The sequence below is a fragment of the Andrena cerasifolii genome, chromosome 10 (genome assembly GCF_050908995.1).
Source record: "Andrena cerasifolii isolate SP2316 chromosome 10, iyAndCera1_principal, whole genome shotgun sequence".
In the NCBI taxonomy this organism is placed as follows: Eukaryota; Metazoa; Arthropoda; class Insecta; order Hymenoptera; family Andrenidae; genus Andrena; species Andrena cerasifolii.
The window spans coordinates 6,854,034-6,867,556 of NC_135127.1; the positions used below are offsets into that span (position 1 = coordinate 6,854,034).

General features: G+C 47.5%; 1 protein-coding gene across 6 annotated transcripts in view; it reads left to right on the plus strand.

Annotated features, from left to right (window-relative positions):
- Positions 1–13,523, plus strand: part of LOC143373739 (ras-related and estrogen-regulated growth inhibitor) — a 117,250-nt gene that overhangs the window by 60,402 nt on the left and 43,325 nt on the right. For 5 of the 6 annotated variants that reach the window (XM_076821258.1, XM_076821256.1, XM_076821257.1 and 2 more), the window contains one exon: positions 9,611–13,400. In XM_076821258.1, coding sequence (XP_076677373.1) covers positions 9,611–9,869 — 259 coding nt within the window. In that variant the 3' untranslated portion in view covers positions 9,870–13,400. Of the gene's footprint in view, positions 1–9,610; positions 13,401–13,523 lie in introns of those variants that run through there. The other variant, XR_013086520.1, reaches the window with a different exon arrangement.

Here is a 13,523-nt window from a genome sequence, read left to right on the forward strand (position 1 = left end):
TACATCTCTCAATTCTCACGCGTCAGCTCGCACTTGAGTTCATTACGAGCCCGTTAAACATAACGAAATATACAACAGTTTGCAGCGGGTCCATCCACGCCTGCTCTCAACTGACCCGTTTCCCCGCGTGGCCCGTCTCCTCGACACACTTTCCTCCCCTTATCGCTTCGATTGTCATGTAATTGAGGCCCGTTGTTTACGGGCGTCCACGTCGGAAGCACAGTATCACCGTGGCCCGGCCCAGCAACGGTCCCAAATCGCCGACTTCATTGGGGCCCGTTGGCGATCCTCCCTGCCATCGTACGCGCGCCTCGTCCCTCTTTCAAGCTCGTCTCTTCGCTTGGCTCCTTCTCTCTCTCTCTCTTTGCCACTCTGCCGCCTCGCGATCCACGGTGCCTCTACTTTCATCCATGTGCGTGTTCGGCCTATTAATCGGGCAGTTCACTTTCGCGGCGGCGGCGTAACAGGATCTTCGCGAAACGTTTCCTAGACCGAGGCGAGATTTCGCGTGCGCCACGCGATTCGCGAGCCACCGTTCTCGGCCCGCCAGGCTGCCCCTGTTCTTTCCTCCTCTGTTCTTCTCTCTCCTGTCACCTGCTCTCTATCATCGCGCAGTTAGCACGTATCACCGGGAACGCCGCCGGCCGAGAGATGATCGCCCCGCGGTCGTCGTCGTCGTCGCTTGATTCTGCCAGGATCGGTGCCAGCGCGTTGTCTCTCGCGGCGTGAAACGCGAAACGAGGCGCCACACCGACCGCACGCAGGACACCAGAGACCGTTTCGAGCACGACACCCGGTAGTGGTCGAGTGGTCGCTCACCTAGAAACCGTTCACGCGATCTCCGCTTCGAGACAGATCTGTTTACGCGCCTCGTTTGGCCGACTTGGCTCCAAGACGCTCCACGGCGTACGCCCGCTGCTTCGTTCATTTTAGCTCTGCTGCTCGGGGGTATTCACCCTTCGCAATTTGTGTCGCGGTGGAGGGGCGTATTTTCTGCGGTTTCAGGTGAGGTTGCAGGTTCCAGGGGGGTAGTCTTGTGTTTTGGATTGGGGGAAATGTGGGGCTAAATGATTATGAGGAATTTGGTGATACTGGAAGAGTATATGGAGGTTCAACGGTCACGACGAGCAAAAGTAGGCTTGGGTAGTAGGGTAGAGATAAGATGATGCTTGAGAAGGAAGCAGGGGGTGATGATGGTAACCTTTGAGTGATTTGCTGTGATAGAAGCTCATAGGAAGTGGTTAGCATAGTGTTTTGATATATTTTATTTATTGTGTTTGGTCATTTGAGGCCCTGGGCTGTGTAGGAACGTGACCAAGTGAATAGAGTTCAGCAATGAACGGTTAAGGACATATTTAGAGGCTTGCCTATTTGAGAATATCAATTTCTGCACATAGGTCACAGTATCTCTTTAAAGCTCAATACTGTTGATGGAATAGATATTGTAAATTTGTAAAAGTAGGCTAGTAAACAGTAGTATTTTTCTCAATTCCTTTCTCCTTCTGATATAATTTTCATTCATCGTTCATCGTAAGTTCCATCTTCTTCCACCTTTCCCACCACACAGAGCATCAATTCGCAAAATTCAACAGGAATTTGAATACTTCAAAAACACTTCCTATGATATTCACGGATCTCCCTAAATTTCACTTCTCCATGTCCTATTCTTCCAAGAAGGACCTAAAGAACCCACTGCTGATCGATAACGCATGCCAAAAAGGAGGCTGCAGGCGATTAAATTCTAATTTCACTTGGAGATTGAATTTGACACGAATCGTTGCTCCCATCCGCGTACAGAGATGCCAGTGACACGTAGGTGAACCGGATATCGATATCCCTTATGGGCTGCAAGCTCTGGAACAGGAATTTCCTGGGCGATCCCCGCAGGAATGCGGATCGTCGTTAACGAAGACACGTTTCTCATTTTTCCACCTCCCCGTTCGCGTTCCTGTATTCATTTACGAAGGTTTGCATGCCTGGCGAGACCCGATGGATGATCAGACCTGTGCGCGATGATATCACCGTGACGTTTTATGCACTTTAATAGTATTTTCCACCCCTCGTTTCTTTCGCGTCAAGGCCACTCGAGTTTCCTCCTTCGTAGGTACATCATTCTTCATCTTTTTCGTAGTTGATTTCATCATTACGTGCTCAATGCAACTTAACCCTTGAGCGGCGGATGTCGGGGGTCAATTTTGACCCATAATTAGATTCATAACATCTCACGAGCGAAGTTAGGCAACCAGAAAATTCTGAAAATTATGCAACCTTGTGTGCAAGTAGAGTAGTTCATCTGCAAGACAAACCTACTTTTTGTTTGTGCCATAGTTTGGTTTTAGCGGCTGAAATCACCCCTTGAGAAAATGCATAGTTTTATTTTTCCTGGAATATCTCGAGAACGGTGAGAGATATCGAAAAGGAGTTTAAGCAAAAGTTGCAGCTCTTTTCTTAATCTCCAAAACTGCGTAAAAATAACTATCGGATTCAGGATTGGTGGTGGGGGTAACTTGAAAAGCATGAATTTTTCCCAAGTTTCTATATTAAATTTTCATCTTTCTGTGATCTAAAACATTTTTTTTTAAACAAAGAACGTAAGTAGTAAAGCTAAATGTATAGAATGGGTCCAAATTGACCCCATTTCCGCCAGACGAGGGCTTAACAAGGAAACGTTCCGGACCCAAATATTCTGATTTCAATGAAACTTCGCGCGAAGGTTCAAATAGCAATTTTTTCCCTGCGGAAATTCACTTTGGTTGAGTTAAATCAGTTCTCGTTCGTCTTCTTGAAATTGAATTAGATTTTCATTCACCTTATCTTAATTTAAAAGTTCCCCTGCATTTGTTAAGCTAACTAGTGCCCAACGAAGGCAATCTGAAGCGGACACCCCTTCAAAATGAACTACAAATCACTGTCTCCCTCTCCCACTCGCCATCTCACATGTAGCTTTTCGAAATTCCGCTGGACGCCGCAAAAGCCTCGGTTCTTCTCCTTTCACCCGCTCTCGCGCCCAACTCCGGTGATACACATTCGATTTAAAGGCGCGCCTGACGATCGTTCGCCACGATAACCTCCCCTAATTTCTCTCGCCGCGGACGATAGAGAGAAGCAGGCGGATCCAGATCGATAGAGCGATCTCGCGGCGAGGAGCGCCCGGAATACTCTCTTTAAAACGGAGCGAGACGCGCGCAACAGGTGTGGCGCGCGAGTTTCGGCGCGCAGCTTTGCGCTTTACGCAATCCCGTTCGCCCCGAGTGCATCACCACGTTGCGTGATTAGGACAGGAGAAAGCCAGGAAATCGTACGAACCAGTCGCTTTTTTTTCCCCCGCTCCGCGAAACGTTTGTGATAAAGATTGGCCTGAGCGCGGCAGCTTATTAACCTTGTCGAACGGCGCGCGTTCGGCGCTTCTGCGGCTTCGACAGTTAACAGCAACGAATTCCTGGGCGATAACGGTGCAGGGACAGTTGGAACGGGCGCTTTGAAAAATAGATGGTAGATAGAAATTTAGAGCGGGGGAGAATTGTTGCTGGATTTTATTAGTCTTCTTCCTTTTGAGTATCCAACCGTTTCGCTGGTTCAAAGTGAAATTGGATCGCTGCATTAATTTCTTGCAATCCAGCCTCAGCAACCTTCTCCTCGAGAGTTGATGGCTGGCAAGTGAAACCTTTATTCGACTATCAGACGAATTTCTACCGCAGGATGATAGAGCGTTCTACAACCCATCAGTCACGCGCTGCAACTTTTAAAAGAACACCCAGCAACGGGAAATAGAAGGTTATCGCAGGGTACAACGATAAGGACCAGCGTTTGCCAGCTTTCTCCCGTACGGCGCAAAACACGCAAAGCTGCGATGCACTTTTGAATCGCTTCGGAGTGATTCGTTAAACGGGACGCAAAAGTCGCGAGGCTCTGGTGAAGCAAGCAGAATTGCACGGAATTTTTCTGCGGCGCAGGCTGCGAACTCTTACTTGTACCTTTCGAAGAGTTGTTCGCCTCTGGAACTGCAAATTAACTTGTAATTAAGGAAGCGTCTTACGCACTGGCGCAGCTAATAATCCTCTTCGGTCAAACCAGGTAGGAAGTAATTCCGCATCTGGGAACTTTTGGAGTTAAGGGATTGCCTGCCGGGAAAAGTGGATGTCTTTGAATTTATCTTGCCGCGGAAAAGTGCGAAGCTGCATAAAAGTTAATGATCTTTTTCGCGTGGACGGAGTGAATGGTTGTTCAAGTTCAGGTATAGGGAAAGATCGTTTGTGGGTTTCTTGCTCGACACGCGTCTCGTGAGAAAACGTTTCAGGAAGTTGGCAAAGCCTTGCAACCTTCCACCTTTAGCAGCCTCGACGAGGATCGTCATCAATCACCTAGGGATTATCTTTCGTCACTGTGCAACCTTTTGTCCACGGCTAATCTAAGCGGTAGATTAACGTCCGGCTCGCGAGAAACGGCGTTTTGTATTCGCCCGCTTGCGGTTTTTATCGCATCAAATATCACTTAGCTAGAAGAGGATTTGTTGGAGGGACAGTTTAAGCCGCGTTCGATCGGCCTGGATGGAGCTTCTGATCGTTATCGATTTGCTTCGGGGAAACGAGGGAAGAAATTCGCGGGATAAGTATTTCTGTTAGGTTTCATTCCGATATTCGATTTTAAAGTTCTTTTGAAGGTGCAAGAGTGAAAGGTGAGAGGTAGTATTCAATTGATAGTTGAACGATTTCCATCTTGAACGAGGAAACTTCAACTTGTCCTAGTATTCCTAGTTTGCAAATTGGAAGCTATTAATTTCTTCAAATAATTTAATCTCAAGGAAACAACAATCACAGATGTTTCAAAATTCGTTCAACCAACTTCCTCAATTGTATTCTGCTAATAGATCTACTTCACACAAAATGGTACCCCATAGGGGGTATTCTGGTCTATCATGCGAGTTTCATGACCATTTTTCAGATTTTTTGTGGGCAATGAAAGTAAGCTGTACTACGCAAAGTTTCCCCCAAAATCTTAATCGTCCTTTTAACTATATTTACAATTTTTTTATCGTAAAAAAATTAGTATGAGATGTCTGTATGAAGACATGAATATTTTGAGCTTTGCCATGTGGCTGCCATGATTCTGCCCTTCGTAGGCATCTGAAGCAAATGATTAATGAAACATTTTATTCAGTAAGAATATAGCTATCGTTTGAATCATTTTGTGTAAAAATTAATTTCAATGAATAATCTCGATTCAGACGATAGCCATATTCTTACTGAATAAATTTTTTCATTAATCATTTATTTCAGATGCCTACGAAGGACAGAATCATGGCAGCCACATGCCAAAACACAAAATATTCATGTCTTCATACAGACATGTCATACTAATTTTATCACGACAAAAAAAATTTGTAAATACAGTTAAAAGGATGATTAAGATTTTAGAAAAAACTTTGCGTAGTACAGTTACCTTCATTGCGCATAAAAAACTCTGAAAAGTGGCCATGAAACTCGCACGCTAGACCAGAATACCCTCTTAAGTAAGTATCTCAACTCTTTAATTTAACTTTGCTTAAAAATACACCACGATTTTCAATTCATAATCGCTCAGCTCCACCATTCGAATTAGGAAATTCTGCCATATTCTTCTGATAATTCAACTTCCACAAAATAGTGCCCCTGAAGTTCCTCGACCAATCCACCGAGCCATCAAGCTCCGTGACAAATTCACAAGTTCTTAAACCAGCATCACCGAAACATATCTCTCGATTTACAATTAACAATCGCTGGAGCGCCACTCGCGCCAAGGAAAACCTGCCCCGTCCGTTTTTGCAGTCCGGCTCGAAACGCGGCTTTCCAAGCGCGCCGGCTGGCTTTTCAGCCTCGCGAACCAGTTTGTCAGCCGTGGCGAGCGTGGCTCCGAGGGATTCGCCAGCTGATATTTCGCGATAAGTTTATCGATGTACGATATTCGCGGCCGGACGCCGCTTCGGATGTATCTAAAGCGGCGATAACTCGTTCCCGAGAGAGTGGTTTCACCAGCCCCGCAGCAGCCGGCTTTGCTCTAATCTTTATGAACTCCATTAAGACGGTTCGAGCGGCTACCGGGCAGGAAGGAGGCGAGCGCTGGAAAAGAATCGACCCAGCGATCTCCTCTCCGCGTTCAAACAAAACCGTGGAGAAGGGAAGGAAAAATGCCCGTCCCGCGGCGTAAATTTAATTAGTCGCCCTGGCGGATTATTGGCAAGAGAATGGCTGCTCCGAAACGGGAAAGAAGGCTTTGAATCTCGAGTCGGCTTTACGCGATCCGACCAGCCTTCTCGATTGGTCCGTGCGCTATTCGTTGCGCCGGACAGTTGCAGTTCTACTTCTTTTCCCACTTTCTTTCGTCCTTTTTTTTCCCCATCGCGTGCACTTGGACGTTTCTTTCTCGTTTTTCGAGCGGCGGTTTGTTGAAATTGCGACGCGCGAGCAGTAAGCTGGCGCCAAGTAGAAAGCACGTGTCTGAGGCAAATGGAGGAACAAGTCTTGCGGCCAGATATGTAGGTGAACAATGTTTTGATATCAAAGAGAGGAGTTTCTGAACGTCACGGATTCTCTGAGAACCGTGCTGGGAAATTGACTAAGAGGTTTGGAATATTTGAGAGGTTTTATGGGGAGGTCTGTGGAGCGACAGTGGAATGTTTATTGAGTTTTTGGTTAAAATGAATTAGGTGTTTGCACGGTCTAGTACTTGTTACAACGTAATACTGCTCGAAAGATTAAGTCAGTTTAATTGCAGCAGAGTTATCAAAATATTTGCAGAATTTTTTTAATTTTCAAGTTGCAAGAATACAGAAGTTCCTTTTACTTAATAAATCTATTATGTTCAGCTAAATTTTGGCACGAGGGTAGCGATTTTATATGCTTTCTGGTAACCAGTTAAACGGTTCTTCATTTTTCTCTGATTTCTAAGAAACTGCCTTACGCTTCAGAAACGAGTGCGTGTCTAATATCAAACTAACATGTAATTATCTCATAAAAAAAGAAACCAGGAAATCCTTGATCCTGATACGCGCCATTAACCCAAAGATTACTGCAAAAAGTTTCCACATCCAATTAGAATGAAAACTTCGATATTACTTTGTTACAGCGTTACAACTGTCTTAAACTAGCCTTTCCTCCATTTCCTCAAAGCTGACGCGTTGACTGCCATGGAAACTGACCAGGGACTGCCATCTCGAACTGATAATTCTTCCTTACACATTTCTGAGCTATAACACTGTCATTACAAATAATATCAGCGTGTTAACTAATCTTCTAACGCACGCAACTTTCACTAAAAGAAATTCCTTAAAAAACGTATCCTCAATTCAAAGAACAATGCCCAGAGGTGTGCAACTTCTCTCCGTCCCTGAACCAGAACTCCGCTGCACCTCTACCGACCTACTCGAGTCCAGGTGCAATCTGTCGTGGCTCGTCGTTTTCTTAAAAGGTCTCGCCGTTTCACGGATGTATCCCGATCGGTTCGCGGAGGCTCTGAAATGTCGAGCCTCTCCCCTCGGCCATCCTTCTCCCACCGACGATATTCAATTTTCCTGCTCGCGGATCGTGAGAGTGCGCGGGGAACGACAGGCCTCGAATCTGACGCCGTTCCTCGTAAAGCAACGGATCGCCTCGTATAAAATAAAAGGGGACAGATTAACGGCCGTGAACGTGGTGGCTGGCTCACGTGTGCATGCATACGAGACTCGTGCGCGCGATTAGAGGTCCGCGCGCGGGCCCTCCCACGCGCCGCAGCTCTGAGCCCCCTTCGCCCTCCGTTCCATCCGCCATCGACGTCTCGAGAGTATCGTGTGTTCCGGCGAATTTAATTGCCTCCATAAATATCGCGGCGGAGCCGAGCCAGCCGGCTGATATACGACGGAGGATCAGCTTCTACCCCTCTTCGTTACCCCCGGGGATCGATCATGGGCGTCGAAAGACTGCGCCCCTCGCTGGTAATGAGCTTGTTCCTGCGAAGGGGGTGCAATGAGCACGAGATACTTGGGTGGGGATGATGGTCGTGATCATGAGACTCTTGGGGTGGGAAGGGGTCGCGAATTTCTTCGGTTTTCTTACAAAGGGGGAGAGGGAGTCAGGGAGCATCTTGAGTAATATTTTTTTAACCAAATGTGCAGTATGAGTAGTAGGGTAGTCCTGTTGTCCGATTGCAATAATCTTTTCCAGGGACTAGTTTTTTATGAAATGGAACCATATTAATGGGTGAGAGCAAAGAAATCGCGTGTTGAAAATAAGGCCCACCCTAATGAGTAGCCTAAAAAACAATGCTTCAACGCACACACGAAATCGATTTAAACGAATTATATAAACCTTTAAAAGAATTCTAATAACTGAAAAAGTGCAATGTGAAAAATAAAATCTCACGAATTCTTATACTAGGGGAGGGAGGGGATAAGAAATGACCCCTTAGAAAGCTTTCCCGTAGCTTTTCCCACTGGGAATTCTGAAGGAGATCCTTGAGCAGGGGTAGTTCCTTGATTCATCAGCTCCTTTCCCGTTCATTAACCCTTCTCAAGGGTTTAAAGGGTCGCTTGTGGTGGAAGCGTGCGTTTGTTTGGTGACTTAATGATTAACAGTGCAGTTGATTGTAAATGATACAAGGTGGTGTTGAGATTCATTAGAGGTGCTTGTGATAAGGATTATAAATACCCAATGGCGGCGTCCAGGCTGGCGGAATTCCAGTGACTCCGCGTTCTTTCCTTTATGCCAGCGTTCACTCACCTTCCTCAGCTTCCGTTCAGCCGGAACGATGTTTGCCAAGAAGTCGTGACCCGTCCACTCGCTCCCATCCTCACCGCGGACCTTGACAGCTTCCGTTGATCCCCGGTGACGCCTTCTTTCCTGTCCCGAAAATTTACGGGCTCCGCGTGTTGCGAAAGAAGAAGCGTTCACCCCCTCGCGGTCCTCTATTTCTTTCTCGAGCGCGGTCGTTTCGGTGCTTGGCAGGCTCGCTGACCCGCGTCGCCTCCAGTTTGCTGCCTCGGGGAACACGAAATCTGCAGAGGCTCTTTGTAGCTTTCCTTTCTTTGGTTCTCGATGCAATTGGGGAAATACTTAGGTTACTCTAAACAGAAATTTAAGTAATTTCGCGAATTTAGAAGCGGAGAGACTAAGTAGTATTTACAAAGATACTACTTAGAGACCGTAAAGTGGAGGAATATTGGCATTTTCTAATATTTTCTTATGTAATATAAGAATTAATATTTTTACATTCGCTTTAACCCTTCGTGATCACACCGGGTGAATCACTCCTCAGGATACACATGTCTTTGCCAATATTTCTGCAAATTTCTAGACTAATTTAGAAGAATTTAAAAATCTGGTGAATTTAACCCCCCAAAAATCACTTTTATCCACAACAATTTTTTCAAATACACAGTGCTGAGATCTTGTAAAATTACCCCAGAGCGCTATAGATCTCTCGCGATTAACAAAGTATCCCTGAAATTAAATATTTAGTACACTACACCTTGCAACCCAAAAATCTCAAAATTTCCCATCATTCCTCCGTCCACCACAGTCAGATCCGACCCGCCAATTCCCTGTCTTGCTAAGAGCAATGAATTACAAATACCCGAAATGGCACCTTCCTGTTACAGAGAGGTGTGCGTGGACGAGGGCCAGCAGCTGTCTCTGGCGCACGGCTGCCAGTTCTACGAGGTGAGCGCGGCGGAGAGTCCGGCGGGTGCCGCGCTGGCCTTCCAAGCGCTCCTCAGGGAGGCGAGGTCGGTGCAGCTCCTGCGGGCGCTGCCCATCCGCCGGAAGCTGGGCGTGCACTCTGTCTCCAGGGTGCTCGGCACCATCTTCGGCAAGAACACCACCAAGGACCGAAAGAAGAGGCCCTCGCTGAGCATATGACGCCTCCTCTGCGCCCTCCTCCTCGGAGGTCGTGACGAACCAGACAGGAGAACCGACGTGGTCGTTCTCAGCAGCAACGTCTACGCGAACCGCTGACGGTGGCAACCGAGAAACGATCCTTCAACCCTGAAGCGGGCGGAACCACGCTCCTGCAGAACGTTCTCGCGACCAACGCGACGCGTGGCTTACCTCATCGAGGGGCGACAGTGGAAGGCGGACGTTGGACCGCGGCAAGGTAACCAATCTCCCTCAAGGGGCTACTAGACACGAGGGATGCCCTAAACGAGCTGGGGAACGCGCTCGCTGGCGCCCCGAGGGAGGGAGAGGGTGCAGGAGGCGCGTCTCTGGTGCAACAGCATTTCGGTCGACCGGGGGTCACTGGCGAATCTCGACAGGTCGGGCTGGACGTGCAACGACGATGGACGGGGACTCGAGTGGGAATGTCGTATCCTGCTCGTCAGCTGGGGGACGTTTGCTTGGCATTTGCGTGAGATCCTCGCGGCAGAGACGTCTCATTCGGCATCCAGGCTGAGAGAGAAACATTCGTGAGAACACGGCGGATCGAACGGGCCGTGTGAAAGACTGCCGCGACCGTGGAAACGAAGAGCGGCTCGCCAAGTTGGAGTAGAGACCACGAGGAGTCGGAGCGGGACGTGTCCTCCTCTCGATTTCGCCAGCTCTCGTCAGGTTCCCTTTTCTCGGTTCTAACTACGAGTGCGGAAGGGTGGTTGGATTTTCGATGGTTTCGGTAGGCGATTCAGGGGCACGCGCCACTGCTGCGCTGTGAACGTTGTAGGTTTAAGTGGCGTCTGAAACGAGGCGATCGCTGCTAACTCTCATCGAGGGAATTTCGTTGCGTGAGATTGGCACTCGGAGAAACCGTGGCCGAGTTTCTAATCGATGGATCGCGCGGTTCGTTTCGGTGGTCATCGAACGTTTCTCTTGGTTTATTTATTGTTCCGTGCGGGATTAGTTGCAGGGATATGCTTCCAACTGTGAGACTGGAATTTCGATTGAGTAAGGCTTCCTTGATGGACGGCTCCTCGAGCGCTCGAAACGAGATAGGTGAAACGTCTATGAAGCTGCCATTTTTTGGAGATCTTTATTTCTTTGATTATTTATCGCGTATAGTAAGGTGAATTGGTGGAGAAATACTTGGCATTTTACTTCTGATATCGGGTTATCAGGGTAAAGTAGCCGAGTATGAGATCCATTTCTTAAAAGCAGCACAACTCTTGACTAAGAACAGTTTTATTAAAATTCGATACACGTTTTAAAAGTAGAAAAACGTATTCTTTAGCAACCTACTAAAAAGTACTATAACAAAGATTCGGTTTCTTCATAATAAAATAACAACGAAAGTTATTCAATTATGCAGATAAAAAAAATGGGAAATAAAAATGGGAGAAACTAAAGTACAATGTCACATGTGCCTCCGCACAGTATTAAAATTCATAATTCCTTTATTCTATCTACCATTCTCAACAAAATTTAAGGAACACCCAAAGTGTTAAGATTCGAGCTATTTCATCGCTGTTGCGGGTATCGAAATCGCCAGCTATCGTGTTTCGAGCGCTCCTGTGTATTTATTTAAAAAAAAAAAAAAAACGAACGTTCAGGATTTCGAAGCCTCCTCTGATTCTAATTTCCCTATTGGAAGAGGTGACACTAACTACTTTCTATTTCATGCAAACGAATCACCGAACTGCGAGTGTCCACTGGTACCGAAACGTACCGAAACACCGAGTGTTTAAAAATATTTTTCGCATACTTAGATCGAGAATTGACGAATATAATAATTTTTCGAGGATATGCGGATGGACCTGCTTCGTGTAAAACCAAAAATCAGGCGGGTTCTCGTACTTCTGAACGTTCGTTTGCTAACAAAAAGCGTGTTACTCGATGAGAGGATTACGTGTCACGTTCCGCACGTTACACTGCGCTCACATTGTCCGAGAACGCGAGAAGCTTCGCCGATTCTGAGCTCGTTTCTCTGCCACGGAACCGGAAACGAGCTCTGAGTACAGGGACCTGGAGACGAAACCCGACAGTCTTTCAAATTTCTCAGCCTCCGCCGAATGAAGAGAGTTCATTCGCGCGGAAAGCGCTGCAATCTCAATTCTACCGCGCATCGCGGAAGACGAATGCGTATAGTCCAGGGAGGCTGTGCAGTGGAAATTTATGCCAACGCTGTGCGACGTAAGTTCCGAAGCTTTATGAAGCGCATAAAACAGGACGGACTTTATAGAGGGAAACAGGGACGCGTAAAAAGCTTCAGCCATGAGAAACGTTGATTTACACTCCCATGAAGTATTCGGATATCAGAGTCGCTTCCTCTACCACAGATTATACTAAACGCAGCTCCCTTTGTTCCACGTTAGCCTGACGCTCAAAGCTCTGCAGCCAACGCGTGCTCCTCCAAAGTGTCCAACGAACCAACGTAGTCCTCCAACCGAATCGCAACCACCATCGTAATTCCACGGCGCGGTATTAAATGAAACGGGACCGCGAGTCTCCCCGTGATCGAGCTTCCGAGTTCCAGGGCGGATCGATCATCGACAACCTTAATGTTCCTACTGAAAGTAGCCTAAGGTGTACATAGCGCACAATTCACTTTTGCTGAGGTATAGCTCTAAGAGAGAATCGACGGTTCGATTTAACGAATAAGTAAGATTAATGGAGAGGACGATGATAGGCCTTCGCGGGGTGGACGCGAGATGCTCGCGCAGGTTTGCTCGCCGCACGGCGCGAACATCCAGCCTCTCGTGGCTCTTGTTCCCGACTGTGACCGAGGTCGGAGCATCCTTCTTCCCTTGTAAATCGTTCTTTTCTACGTACGCTAGCGACCGACGCGGTCGTGTGTTAAGGTTCTTAGCGTAAGTCGTGCATTGTATATTGTTCAGTGCCTTTCGCATCGTCAGCGTTGCACGTCGGGCGTACGAGCGCCTGATCGCTCGTGTGGGCTACCTTTTCCACGCGGTCTCGCCTATGTCCTCGCCTATGTCCTCGCCTGTGCCCTCGCCTGTGCCCTCGCCTATGTGCCTATGTAATGTGGGTGTTTACCAAGCGAGCATGATAGCCCTGAAAGTGCTGTGAATATATATGTTTCCTCGCGCGGTCTCTCTTCGTTCTCCTTTTTATATTTTTATACTTTCGCCGGGCGCCGGATTAGCGAGTCCCTCTGTAGCTCGCGAGCGGGGCGGGTCCGGTAAGTGGGACGGTAAATATTTGCGCAGCGTCCCGCGCGGACGATCCGCCGGAAAAGTTTCGTTCGGCCGAGGCGAGACACGCGCGAAAAAGGTTCCTCTTCCCTCGCCTGTTGCGCGACGACGGATGAGAGAATGTGCTTCCAGAGCGTGCCTAAATCGATACATTCCAAAACGCGCGCGAACGGCGGAGATAGTATAGTAATATGGGTGGTGAGTGTGTGCCTGGCGGTTTTTGCGAATTCTGGCCGATATCGATCGCTGTATTTTAAGTGCTAGTCACTTGTTATCGTAAATTGAGAAAGAATAAAATTCTTTTGTTAAACGTTACAGGATTTCATTCCCCTGCGTCGATCCTGAAACCGTCGTTCCCTTCAAGTGCCACCTGGAGCCCAGTGGCGAGTCACGTGAGGCGTTTGATTATTGCCAGGAGATCTGTATCGAGGTA